Source organism: Torulaspora globosa, chromosome 6 (genome assembly GCF_014133895.1).
Source record: "Torulaspora globosa chromosome 6, complete sequence".
NCBI classification, from domain to species: Eukaryota; Fungi; Ascomycota; class Saccharomycetes; order Saccharomycetales; family Saccharomycetaceae; genus Torulaspora; species Torulaspora globosa.
In genome coordinates, this window is record NC_050732.1 from 786,218 (window position 1) to 798,654 (window position 12,437).

The following is a 12,437-nucleotide window of genomic DNA, read 5'->3' on the forward strand; positions in this document are numbered from 1 at the left end:
AAATGTCCTTTTCCTCACTGCTACCACCACCAAGGAACTGCAAGGCTGCGTCAAAGGAAGCTTCTTCAAGCAACAGGGAACTTGTTGTCAGAGCGCTCACTGAGATTGATGGTGATCAAGAGGAGGTGGTTCAGCATAGCAATGTAATAAATTCAGTCGTGGCTTCTAAGCTGAATTTTCAGGACTTCGTGCCAATACGGCAGAGAAACTTCAACATGGAGTTACCGAAGCCTTCTAAGTTAGAGATAGAAGAGACATACAAACGCACCAAGAAAGCATTTGACAAGATTCTTGCAAGCCTCTCGAAACCAGATGGCACAGGTGTGAAAAGTTCTACTCAAGTGAATGCAGATGCATATGAGCTCAAGTATGACACGTTACAACCTAGCGGAGCAGTACGATCAAGATCTCTAAAGATTGTCGAACATGCTCAGGATCCATTACAACCCTCTCAAGTCAAGGCAGGCAAAGTTGTGGCTCCGCCAGTTGAAGAGCCTTTGGCTCCTATTTTACACAAAACTGATTCTACAGAAACTTCTAATAAGCTTTCCAAAGAGGAGCGGGAGCGGTGGAATATACCAGCTGCGATTTCGAGCTGGAAGAATCCCAAGGGTTATACTATCTCGCTCGAACGAAGATTGGATATGGATGCAAGATATAACAAGCAGCATACAGGGGCTCAGGAAGTCAACATGGGGTTTGCAAAACTGTCAAATGCTTTAGACGTCGCCGAACGTGAAGCTAGACAGGAAATCAAGTTGAGGGCGGAAGCTAAAAGACAGCTGGCCGACGAAGAGCTGCGGCAGAAGGAACTTAAACTGAAGCTCCTTGCTCAAAAGGCAAGAGAAGAACGTGAATATCAAAGAATGCACCCGCCTTCCAGAAAGCGCCTACTCGAGCAGGGGAATGATTTCGCCAATGAGCGTGAAATTGCGAGGAATAGTAGAAGGATGGAGCTAGACAAGGATCTCAGAAGATCGAAAATGAGTACAGCTGACAGGCTAAGAGAGCTTGCTTACTCTCAGGGTAGAGATGTTTCTGAGAAAGTGATTTTAGGAGCCGCGAAAGCAACGGACGCTGCTGGCGACCAATATGACTCACGTTTGCTTGCCAAAGGAGCTAGTTCTGGTGCCAGAGTGAATGAAGGACAACTTTATGATCGCCCTCTTTTTGACCAGCAATTGAGAGACAGCTCTAATAGGGCGAACTTGGAACAGATAGAAAGCTTCATACGACAAGATAAACGCGACACAAACGGTCCCATAGAATTTACGCCAGCTAGCGAAAATAATGAAGAACAGAGCAAAGAATATGGGCTGCAGAAGAAGTAACATGGCTTACGTCTGCGAAGGCCGAATGAAAGCTGTCATATATCTAAGTTCCTGAGTGCATGGCGGGTGGAAAAGTCCTTCTATGTTCTTCGACTTCGGTACGTACCGGTGGATATCTTTAAATACTGGTACCAACTAACATGACTAACAATCGACGTCGCGACACACGCGGCTCATAATCCGGTATTTGATTGTTTTGGCCATCGCAGCAAATTATTCCTCCTGGTCTTCATCTTCGCTTACATCGTGGAAATTATCGAGTGCTATCTCATCATTTTGCTTGAGAACAGACAGTAGTTTTTCACTTCGCCTTCCGGCATATTCCTCAATCTTCTTTATAGTACCACTCATCTTAATAGGATTTACCATGAGCCCGTCAACGTCACCCACTTTGGTTATAAGAGCCAGTGCAGCAACCAGCAAGTCACAATCCTCACGATGACATCTGAGAATCCCAGTTGATGTCATATTGGAAAAATATTTCACTTGCAATAAAGAGTTCGCCTTCCCAGACCCGTAGTCTCCAAAATTAACCTGTAGCGATCGTCGTATTTCCTGCAGTAATGACTTGATTGATATATCCGGCGGCGAGACCCGATGAAGTCTCAGTAGAATGTCCCTCTTGGTGATATGGGCCGTTCCCTCGATGCCTCCTTCATCGGGATATAAAATCTCAAACAGAATGTATCGGCTCTTCAAACGAACCATGGTTCCAATTGAGCTGCTAATCAAATATCAACCGACTTTCCTGCTCTCTATTTCCCGAAGCTGTTGGCTCTTCACCTTGTTTTCAGTGACAGCCATAACTGAAAATTCGCTTATGATAGTTGCTCAGATGAAAATTACGTCTCTAACAGTACATAGCATTAATATTCTAAACAATTAGCTTCTCCTTGAAAAGAGCTTGTAGTTCGGAAATCGCCTTGTCAACACCTTCTTGCTTGTCACCCACTCCTTGGAAAACGTTACCTTTACCACCAGCTTTTCCCCCGATGGCAGAGGTGACTATCTTGCTCAAAGAAGGACCATCTATACCACTTGATAAAGCATCATCTGACAAGAAACAGCCGTGGGCAACTCTGCCCTCTGGATCGTTACCAGTGAATAAATATATGGATTTGTCTTTGAGTGAGGATTTAACGTGGTTAATCGCTTCGGTGATCGCCTTAGCGTTGGTAGGGATATCAATGAACTTGATGAAGAAGGGAGATGATTCGTTCTCCGCAAAATACTCTTTCACAGTGTCCAACGTTTGTTTTGTTTCCTTCTTAGCTCTTGTTTTAACCTCATCCTTGACTGCTTTTTCGATCTTGGAGAATCTGTCTCGCAACTCTTGTTTCTTGATGACAGAGATAGGTAGCTGGCCCAATCTGACGCCTAATTCCTTAAGTTTCTTCTCCTTGAGTGGCGAAAACGGTAGTTTATCAGCAGCAACTAGCTCGAGATCGAAATCATTAGCGACTCTTTGAGCTTCGTGTGCTTCAGAGCCGGTAACCGCAACGATTCTTCTAATACCTTTAGCAATACCACTTTCTTCCAAAATGACAAATTCCTTGATGTCTCCAGTCTTGGCAACGTGGGTGCCACCACAGAATTCGATCGAGTACTTGCCCCATTCCTCGTTGGCTGGGTTCTCCAAGAGCTCGTCAACAGACTTACCGACAGAAAGGACACGCACTGGATCTGGATACGTTTCACCGAAAACTGCCCGAACGTTGTAGATGGATTTAGCCAAGTCCAAAGGAACATCTTTGTAAAAGACCTTCAAATTTTGCCTGATTTGATCATTGCAGATGTCTTCGGCTTTGCGCAGTTCATCGATGGTCAATGCCTTCTTATGGGAAAAATCGAATCTTAGCTTCTCTGGTGCAACCAATGAACCTTTTTGATCGACTTCAGTGCCCAAGGTCTGTAAAAGACCATAATTGAGGATATGAGTACCAGTGTGGTTGTTTCTGATTGGGAAACGACGCAATTCGTCATAGGAAGCGATGATTTTGTCGTTAACTGAGAGTTTGCCCTCAAGAAGGGTACCCGTGTGGAAGACAAATCCGTTGTAAAGTTGTACGTTGTCGACATTGAATTCTGCCACATCATCAATAACAATCTTTCCCTGGTCGTACTCCTGACCACCCTGTTCAGCGTAGAAACATGTCTTGTCAAGAATAACACCGTATTTCTTACCTGGTTCAGAAATCTCGTCAACGAAGCGAGACCCATCGAATAGCTTCAGAATAGTAGCATCAATGTTTTCTGTACCATATTTGGCGCTGTCGTCAGTTTTTGCAACCTTTTCATCGTTTAGTTGAGAAATTTCGTGCACATTCAGTTTCAAAAGATCCCCGTTATCCTTCTTTCCACCTCTCTTAGAAGCCTCATAGGATTCTTGCTTTGCCTTTTCGAAACCTGGTCCGTCAATGGATAAGCCCTTTTCTTCTGCCATCAATTCAGTTAAATCAACAGGGAAACCATAGGTATCGTATAGTCTCCAAACTTGCTTACCATCCAGCGTTTTCGTACCAGACTTAGCAGCGGCCTCAGCATACTTTTCGAATAGCCTTTCACCACGATCCAAAGTTTTAGCGAAGGAAGCTTCTTCTTCGTTCAGAATTTCGAACAAAAATGAAGGATCTTTAGCAACCTCTGGGAACATGTCCTTCACCTGATCGATCAAAGTAGGGGCCAGACGAGAGAAAAAGTCACCGATTGGGTAGTTCATATACTTACGAGCATAACGAGCACCTCTTCTCAAGATACGTCTCAGCACGTAGCCTCTTCCCTCATTGTTTGGAACACCACCGTCTGCGAGAGCGAATGTCAAAGTACGAACGTGGTCCGCCAAGACTCTATAAGCCGTATCAACCCCATCTGCATCTTCAGCGCCGAATTTACCGGTATATGATCTTGCACCAGTAATTGCCTGAATACCAGAGAACAAGGGCAAAAACACATCGGTATCGTAATTAGATCTGCAATCTTGCAAAACAGACACTAATCTTTCAAAACCCATACCAGTATCAATATGCTTAGCGGGAAGCGGCTTCAAAGAGCCATCTTTCTCTCTGTTAAATTGCATGAAAACCAGATTCCAAACCTCCAAGACATCTGGATCATCCTGATTAACTAAAGCGGAAGCATTTCTACCTCCTATTCTATCGTAATGAATTTCAGAGCAGGGACCACATGGACCTTGGTCACCCATTTCCCAGAAGTTGTCCTTAGCGTTCCCTGGCAAAATGTGGTCCTCAGGCACACCAACAGCCTTCCACAGCTCGAGGGCCTCAAGATCTGCTTCCAAATTTTGCTTAGAATCGCCTTCGAAGTATGTAACATACAATCTATCAGCCGGGATGCCGTAAACGTCGGTTAGAAGCTCCCATGCGTAGTGAATGGCCTCCTTTTTAAAGTAGTCACCAAACGACCAATTACCCAACATTTCAAAAAACGTGTGGTGATACGAATCTCTGCCAACATCTTCCAAATCATTGTGCTTACCACCAGCTCTAATACACTTCTGAGAATTGTGGGCACGTTTCAAACTGTAAAAATCAGAAGCTGGATCGACAGTTCCAAGAAAGATGGGCTTATACTGGTTCATACCAGCGTTAGCAAACAAAAGCGTGGGATCGTCATATGGAATCACAGGTGAGGATGGAACAAACCTGTGTTGCTGGTCCTTGAAGTAGTTCATAAAAGTTTCACGAACTTTTTTAGCCGTCCATTTTTCCTTATCGCCAATAGTCATCCTGTATGGTTTAGTTCCAAACTTTCTAGCGAAGTTACAGCAACCCAACCTTTTCAACTGGAAGGATAGCGTCTTGAACCCGAATGTATTCCGTAGGCCAGATAACACTTCTTGAAGACCTCGAAGCTCCAACGGGACGTTCAATAGATAGTCATATTTCCACCAAATCTTGCACAGAATTTCACTTCCAACTGATGGAAAAAGAAAACCTTGAAAAAGACCCAGTTCCCGGACAAAGCAGATTTTCGATAGGGCAGGATCCGGACACATCTGAAAGACTATATAGCCGTTTAGCTGTTGGACATCGATGAGCCAAGCAGTTTTAAGGCTAAGGGACCACTCACCGAAAGCTTTACTATGCTGTTCTGGAGGCTGGCGGTTGCGGTATTGGTCTGTGTGCGGTATGCGGCCTCTGTGAACATTTCAGGTTCTGCAATTGGTGTACCCGAGTCAGTACGGATCTGGAGTATCCTTCAGTTCCTACTTCGAGGAGATGACCGCAAGATCCTGCCGGAGCTATATCCGTTCGTCACACAATTGGAAGAGTTTGAAACTGAAAACGAACAGTCAGATTGCGATCTGGTGCTAAGAGTAAGTGAAATGCTAGCAACCAAGTATGGGTTGGATGACGTTGGCTCGCTGTTACCAATTTATGCTGAACTATATCCAATGGGTTATCCAGTGCGTTTTAGCGAAGCTTCGAATGAAAACTACTTCATATTGAACGGGAAACGATATAGTAAATCAGATGATGTGTTTTATTTGCAATCCAAAGAGCTGCAACAACAGGCGCGGGTCTCTGACTGTGAAGCTGCTTATGACGATGAGGTGATTGTTGGAGTTAATAGTCAGGCACCTGTCGTTTTGCTTTATGGATGCCCTGATGATGACGGCGAATTTGAAGAGTTTAACCGAAACCTCTACTCCGAAGCATCAAATACTGGTAAGCTGAGGTATGTATGGCGCTCTACATGCTCACTCAACGAATATAGCCTCAAAGGTGTGCCTCTTGGGTTAACGAAAAGGAGCCACAGCGACCCCTCGGTCTTACCGGCAGAGCTTCTGGGCATACCCGCCGAGTTTGCTCAAGCTGGTCTGGCTCTCGGTGATCTGGAAGTCAAAAAGTTGGCTGATGTGGATCTCAAACTGGCATCTTTGATAGCCGCCCACCAATCGGGGTACAAGGACTTCCATCGTACTTTGAGGTATGCAAAAGGGATCATAAACAACTTCCCACTTTTGGCCGAGCAGTTAGCCAATCTGCAAATGAGCACATCCAAGATTTTGGAAAGTAATGAACAACTCAACCGGGATGGCATAGATTATAACATGCTAGGGCTTTATATTAATGGTCAGAACTGGAGGTTATCGGAGGTAGATCGGTATACCCTAATCAATGCCGTAAGTTATGAATATTACGCAATGAAGCATTTGGGATCTATCTTACAAAAGTATGAAGATGTTGCCGGCTCCCTGACCGCAAAGAGGTTGCTTCAAGTTTTTGCTGAGATATCATTGCCTAAGCTGGAACAAACTCAGCCAATTAAGGTCGACCTCCATAGAATCCCCGGCTTTTCTGAAGCTGTTATTTACTTCAATGACATTGAGTTGGACGGACAATATGAAGATATGGCGACCAACGTTCGAAATTTCTTCGAAGAGTCTAAGTTTGGCGAGTTACCTGATGTCCGACAAAACTGGAATGAGGTGATATTTGCCATCGATTTTGGCAACCTGAATGACGATAATAGCAAGATCGCGTTGGAAGGCCTTAACCGTGCCGTCAAAGTAATAGCTCAAGGTTATCCGCAAAGGATCGGACTGCTACCGCTTAATACGGCGGCAGGCGAAGGGATAATACACAAGATTTATCAGCTGAAACATAAAGATCTTTCCGCACTCGCTGAGTTTTTAGAGAACATTCCGCAGAACTTCATCACGAGCCGCTACGAAGAAACCCCAGACTACTCGTCAGTAGTGGAAGAACTTCAAATTCGTGAGACTTCAATCATAATAAATGGTAATATTTATCCATTCAGGAAAAATACGTGGCATTATTTGATCGCAAAAACGATCAAGAAAGACAAAGCATATTTGAAAGGGGAACTGGCAAAGATTATGTCTTCTGAGCAAGGCCCCACCGAAAACATAGATGTCCGCAGTATACTGCATTCCAGATCTGCAAATACTAGGCATCAAAAGTATACGCCAGATTACTTTGCTGATGCCTCATATACCTCATTAGACAATACAATTTTAAGAACCATTGACGAAAGTGTTGTTGAGATTGTCAAAGGAGAAAAATATGTGACTCTGCACACAGTCACTTTGGTTGATGATTTTAGCACTGTTATTGCTCTAAGAAGGTTAAAGAACCTCTTGAACACAACATTTTTCGGAGTCAGAATCAGAATAATAAACAGCGGCCTACCGGGCAAGGGAAGGTGGAATGACATAAAGAAAGCCGTCAAAAGCCTTGATATGGCGAAGCTAAATTCGTTGATCCTAGCTTCTCAAAACAGAAGAGCGCTGTTTGCATCAAATCATGAAGCGCTTGGAAAGTGGCTAGTTGATCTGCCGTTAGAGCCAATTACCAAAGGTGCCTTTGTTGTCGTTAATGGGCGCTTCATACACCTAGAGAGCGACGAAGTTCCGACAAAGCATCATTTCGAAGCGATCATCAAGAGGGAAGCACAGAGAACCCTAGACACCATGCAAGCGCTGGAACAGGTATTACCAGATATAACCAAACGGTCAATCGATCCGGATTTTATCGAGATGGTCTCTTCGATCTTATCGAAGCTTTTTTTTCATGGAACGGATATCTACAACAACGGCATTGACCGTACCGCAGAGGGAACACTGTCCAGAGTGAATCTGCAACTGAAACTTAATGACTTGACTGTTTTCCAAAGCCGTGACGCGCCAAAACCAGTTGATGTAACACTCTTCATGGACCCCACAGAGGAGAGATCACAGAAACTCGCTTCTTTGCTTCTCTTATTGGAAAATGTTCCTTTTGTGAACCTGCAGATTGTTCTTCTACCGACAGAGGAGCTCAAAATATCACCTATTCATCGCGTTTATTTAGACGGTACGGAAGATATCGAACTTGGCAGAGACCTGGAGCACAATTTCCAAGTTGAATTGGATCCACCTTCCCATTTTTTCATTTCTAACACAAGCGAGCTAGACGGTATTATCGTCGAGGCACACGTCTTCAAAGCGGGCGATACAAGGAGCAAAGCGAACGTTGATGGTCTTGGGGGCGTTTGCCTTGAACTTGTCGGCAGCGACCAACGAATCGAGGCAAGCTGCATCACGATGAGCACTTTTGGCTACTGTCAGTTTATCGTCCGCTCCTTGCAGGCCGATTATGCTGTCAGAAGCTGCGACCCACGGTTCCGAGTCGCCTCATTCGCAGTGAACAGCCGCCCTGACTACGTAAACTCCAGCAGTGTCGCCCTGTTGCACTTAGACAAGGTAAAATTGCACGTTGAGGTGGAAGAAACGGGCGTTCCGGCTGAGCCACCGCAACAACAAGAGCTAAACATCTACACTGTTCTGAAGGACAACGGACATGACGAGGGAAAAGCGCAAAAGATGATAGAAACGATCCTGGCCAAGGCACCAAAGGGTGAAACGGTCAATTTTTGGATCCTAGACCAGCCCTTCCTAAGCAGGTCGTTCAAACAGTTTTGCCGCCAAACCACCGACGATCCATCGTCGCCCGGCTCAATACAGTTCATCCGATACGCATGGCCCGCCTGGCTGCGGCCGCAGAGACTCTGCGACAAAAGACTAGATCTTTTCAAGATTCTATTCGTCGACGTGATGTTCTCGCCAGCAATCTCCCGCATACTGTACATGGACCCCGAGCCAACGCCGCTCAATCCGTTCGAACTCTACAGCCAGTCGTCCGGCGGATCGCCGCTCGCGATGTTCGAAGCCACGGGACGTGGCTACTGGCAAGAAGGATACTGGGCGAAGAAGCTCGCCCAAACCAAGAAGCGGTTCCACACCGCGCGACTCCCGTTCCTCGTCGATCTCGCGCAACTTCGCAAGACAAGCGGCGGAGACAAGCTACGAATCCACTACCAACGACTGTCTGCCGACATACACTCACTGGCACACGCCCACGAGGACCTGATCAACGATCTACAACTAGAGATCCCGATCGAAACCTTGACGGCCTTGCCCGATGTCGTTATCCACGACGAACTATGAGCGATCGGAACTCCCGCCTCGCGCGCAAGTGAAGTGAAAAAAGTTTACCACCGTACTCTGCTTCACAGGACAGCCAAGTAATGAACGCATCGAGCCCCCGACACGGGTATGGAGGTAGCTGACGAGGCATTACGCCACGGCGGCGCCGCGAGAAAACGGCTTGCATGTTCCAACTGTCGTCGGAGGCGAAAAAAATGCGATCTCACTTTCCCCTGCGGCAACTGCCAGCGGCTGAACCTGGAATGCAACGTGAACGAAGAAGATTTACGTAAGAAACGATACGCAGCGTCCTACGTCAAGTCGCTTGAAAACCACATCGCCCACCTAGAGACCTCTTTAAAGAATCTCGTCGACAAAGTATACCCTAACGACGAGCTTCACGCGCCGATCATCTCCAACGACAGCCACCACCACCGTCACTCCACCGCCCGCAAGAACGACAAGAGGCGGACGTTCGGCAAGGGGAGCTTCTACCCGGGCAGCAGTGACACCGGCCCCGGCGCCGGGGCCGCTGCGCAGCAGACACACGCCGAGCGGATCGCGGATCTGCACACCGCGGTGATCGTGCGACCGCAGCCGCGCAGCGGCGCGGTCGGCGGCAACGCGCTCAACAGCGACGCCAAGATCCTGCAGTCGCTCTCCAACTTCTACACGTGGCTCTACCCGGGCCATTTCATCTTCGTGCACCGCGAGAGCTTCCTGTACGGGTTTTTCAACCACGCGGAGAACGAGTATGCGGACTCGCACTACTGCTCGCCGGAACTGGTGTACGCGATGTGCGCCGTCGGCAGCAGGCTGTCGCCCGAGCTGGCGGCTATGTCCGAAGTGTACTACGAGCGCAGCAAGGCGCGGCTGTTGCAGCTCGTGTTCGACGAGCGCAGCGCTGCGCGCATAACCACCGTGCAGGCGCTGTTCTGCCTCGCGTTCTACGAGCTGGGCAAGGGCGACAACGAGATCGCGTGGTATCTGAGCGGGCTGGCGATCCGCGTCGGCTACGAGATGGGGTTCCAGCTGGACCCGCAGGTGTGGATCACCGCAGAGGACCCTGTGCCGCTGACCAAGAGCGAGCTCGAGATCCGGTCGCGGATCTACTGGGGTTGCTACGTCGCGGACCATCTGATCTGCGTGCTGCTGGGACGCACTCCGACGCTGTCCCTCAGCAACTCGACCATCTCGCAGAGCGACGAGCTGCCCGAGATCGAGGGCACAGAGGAGTTCAAGTACCAGGGCCAGCATGTGCTGCGTGTCGCTTTGCCGCTCAAGAACCTGATCGTACTGTCGCGTATCGTGCAGATCTTCACCGCGCGCATCTTTATCGAGACGGGGCCGACCGCGGACAAGCTCGTGCTGCTCACGCGTTGCAACTCGCAGGTGTACAACTGGCGCGTGTCGCTGCCGCCCCGGCTGCGCTGGACGCACGCGTCGCTGCGCGACGCGCAGCTCGCGACCGACCCAACGATCGCATACTTCTGGTACTATTACTACACCGTGCGGCTGGTGTTCAACAAGCCGTTTATCGGGGATTGCCGCGAAGCGCGCGCCGTGGTCCGTGAGACGGTCGACGATCTGCGCGCGGTGTTCACCCAATTCAAGACGCGGTTCGGCGATTTCCGGCACGCCACGCTGCAGCAGCTGTACGCGTGTCTCTTGGCGATCCAGTGTCTCCGGGAGCTCGTCAAGGAGGACAACGCTGAGCACGATGACGCGGACGGCGCCGACGCGGATAACCTGCAGTTCTTCTCGCACGTTTTCAACAAGTACCTGGGCGCGACATACGGATTGCCCGGACGGCTGCGCCGGCTGGAGGAGCAGGGTAACGTGGCGGCGGCGTCGGTAGCCGCCGGAGCCGCCAGCGGCAACCACGGCGTCCAGCAGCCGATCGAAGTGAGCAATATCAATCTCGTGCACGACTTCTCGCTCAGCAAGGAGATTGACGATCTGATCAAGGAGCTGTTTGGTCACGCGGATGTCGCGTGACCGGTGGAGTTTCTTTTTTGCACAGCCGCACGGGGCCGGGTTAGTCAGCAGGCCGTTTCTTTTTCGGGGCGCCTGGTTGCGATGAGGTCGGAGATCGCTGGGTGGCACATTGTGGTTGCGGCGTATATAAACGGACAGGACGGTGGGACGAGGCTGGTTTGCTGATAGACACTACGAGAGGGTATTGTGCAAGAGATTGTTAGGATGGAGTTTTATTCACCGCAGCCAGAACATGCGCAGTTGCATGGCGGTGCGGCCGGGTCGAAGCACGCGTCGCAGCTTTTGGCGATGCTTCACCGCGAAGTAGACGACAGTTTGGATGCAGTGTTAGAGGAAAAATCGATTTTATCGCCTCCGCCGTCGCCGGAGACCAGCGACGACGAGGCAGAGGACGAGGGGCACTCGAAGATTGTGGTCGGACCCGCTTGGAGCCCCGGTTTGGATGCTCACAAGGCAAGGGTGGTGTTGAGGAACTTTCTGGCCGAGTATCGCGGTCTGGGGCCGTCTGGAGCGGCAGTCCGGAGGCGGGCCGGTTTGGGGAAGTCGTTACGTGAGCCAGAGCGGTTTTACAGAACCCGCAGGAGAAGAGTACAGGGGCTGGAGAAGCCGGGATCCGACGAGGAGGAGGAGGAAGAGGACGAAAGTGACGTGGTGAGGCCCAGCACGCCGGCTCGTCGCCACAGGCGGGTCACGGCTCCTCCTTGCGTTTCGCCCTTGGCGTCCGCCGCTGTGCTGAGCCACGGGGCGTCGCACTATGTGCCGAGCATGTCGTGGCAAAGTCTGCCGGACTACTGCCCCCCGGTGGATACGCTTCCAAATGACAGATGTTTGAAAGTTGAATGGAAGGGCTCGCCCATGGACCTCTCGGGCGACCCGCTCCGGCACCTGTTGCATCCCGCAGAGCTGGCTTTGGCACAGGTGCTGCGGTTGCCCTGTGACCTGTACCTGGACTCCAAGAGGCGGCTTTTCCTCGAAAAGACTCATCGTTTGAAACAGGGGCTGCCTTTCAGGAGGACAGACGCGCAGAAGGCGTGTAAGATAGACGTCAACAAGGCCTCGCGGCTCTACGCGGCGTTCGAAAAGGTTGGTTGGTTGAAAGATTCTAATTTTACAAGTTTTTTATGACTATATAACTACTAAACTATAACGTGGGTCCT

At 49.3% G+C, this 12,437-nt stretch overlaps 6 protein-coding genes across 6 annotated transcripts; 4 read left to right on the plus strand and 2 right to left on the minus strand.

The window, feature by feature from the left end:
• Positions 1-2: 2 nt before the first annotated feature.
• On the plus strand, positions 3-1,331 carry PRP45 (mRNA splicing protein PRP45; the record flags this gene model as incomplete). Its single annotated transcript, XM_037284862.1, has 1 exon — positions 3-1,331. The coding sequence occupies one exon, from the start codon at positions 3-5 to the stop codon at positions 1,329-1,331; it is 1,329 nt and encodes a 442-aa protein (XP_037140758.1).
• Positions 1,332-1,544: 213 nt separating this feature from the next.
• POP5 (RNA-binding protein POP5) lies at positions 1,545-2,039 on the minus strand (the record flags this gene model as incomplete). Its single annotated transcript, XM_037284863.1, has 1 exon — positions 1,545-2,039. One exon carries the CDS (start codon positions 2,037-2,039, stop codon positions 1,545-1,547), a length of 495 nt encoding a protein of 164 aa, XP_037140759.1.
• A 166-nt stretch (positions 2,040-2,205) lies between these two features.
• Positions 2,206-5,346, minus strand: ALA1 (alanine--tRNA ligase; the record flags this gene model as incomplete). The annotated part of the gene is made up of 1 exon (XM_037284864.1): positions 2,206-5,346. One exon carries the CDS (start codon positions 5,344-5,346, stop codon positions 2,206-2,208), a length of 3,141 nt encoding a protein of 1,046 aa, XP_037140760.1.
• An 87-nt stretch (positions 5,347-5,433) lies between these two features.
• On the plus strand, positions 5,434-9,303 carry KRE5 (Kre5p; the record flags this gene model as incomplete). The annotated part of the gene is made up of 1 exon (XM_037284865.1): positions 5,434-9,303. One exon carries the CDS (start codon positions 5,434-5,436, stop codon positions 9,301-9,303), a length of 3,870 nt encoding a protein of 1,289 aa, XP_037140761.1.
• Positions 9,304-9,411: 108 nt separating this feature from the next.
• On the plus strand, positions 9,412-11,280 carry TEA1 (Tea1p; the record flags this gene model as incomplete). Its single annotated transcript, XM_037284866.1, has 1 exon — positions 9,412-11,280. One exon carries the CDS (start codon positions 9,412-9,414, stop codon positions 11,278-11,280), a length of 1,869 nt encoding a protein of 622 aa, XP_037140762.1.
• Positions 11,281-11,484: 204 nt separating this feature from the next.
• On the plus strand, positions 11,485-12,405 carry HG536_0F04150 (uncharacterized protein; the record flags this gene model as incomplete). Its single annotated transcript, XM_037284867.1, has 1 exon — positions 11,485-12,405. The coding sequence occupies one exon, from the start codon at positions 11,485-11,487 to the stop codon at positions 12,403-12,405; it is 921 nt and encodes a 306-aa protein (XP_037140763.1).
• Positions 12,406-12,437: the final 32 nt, after the last annotated feature.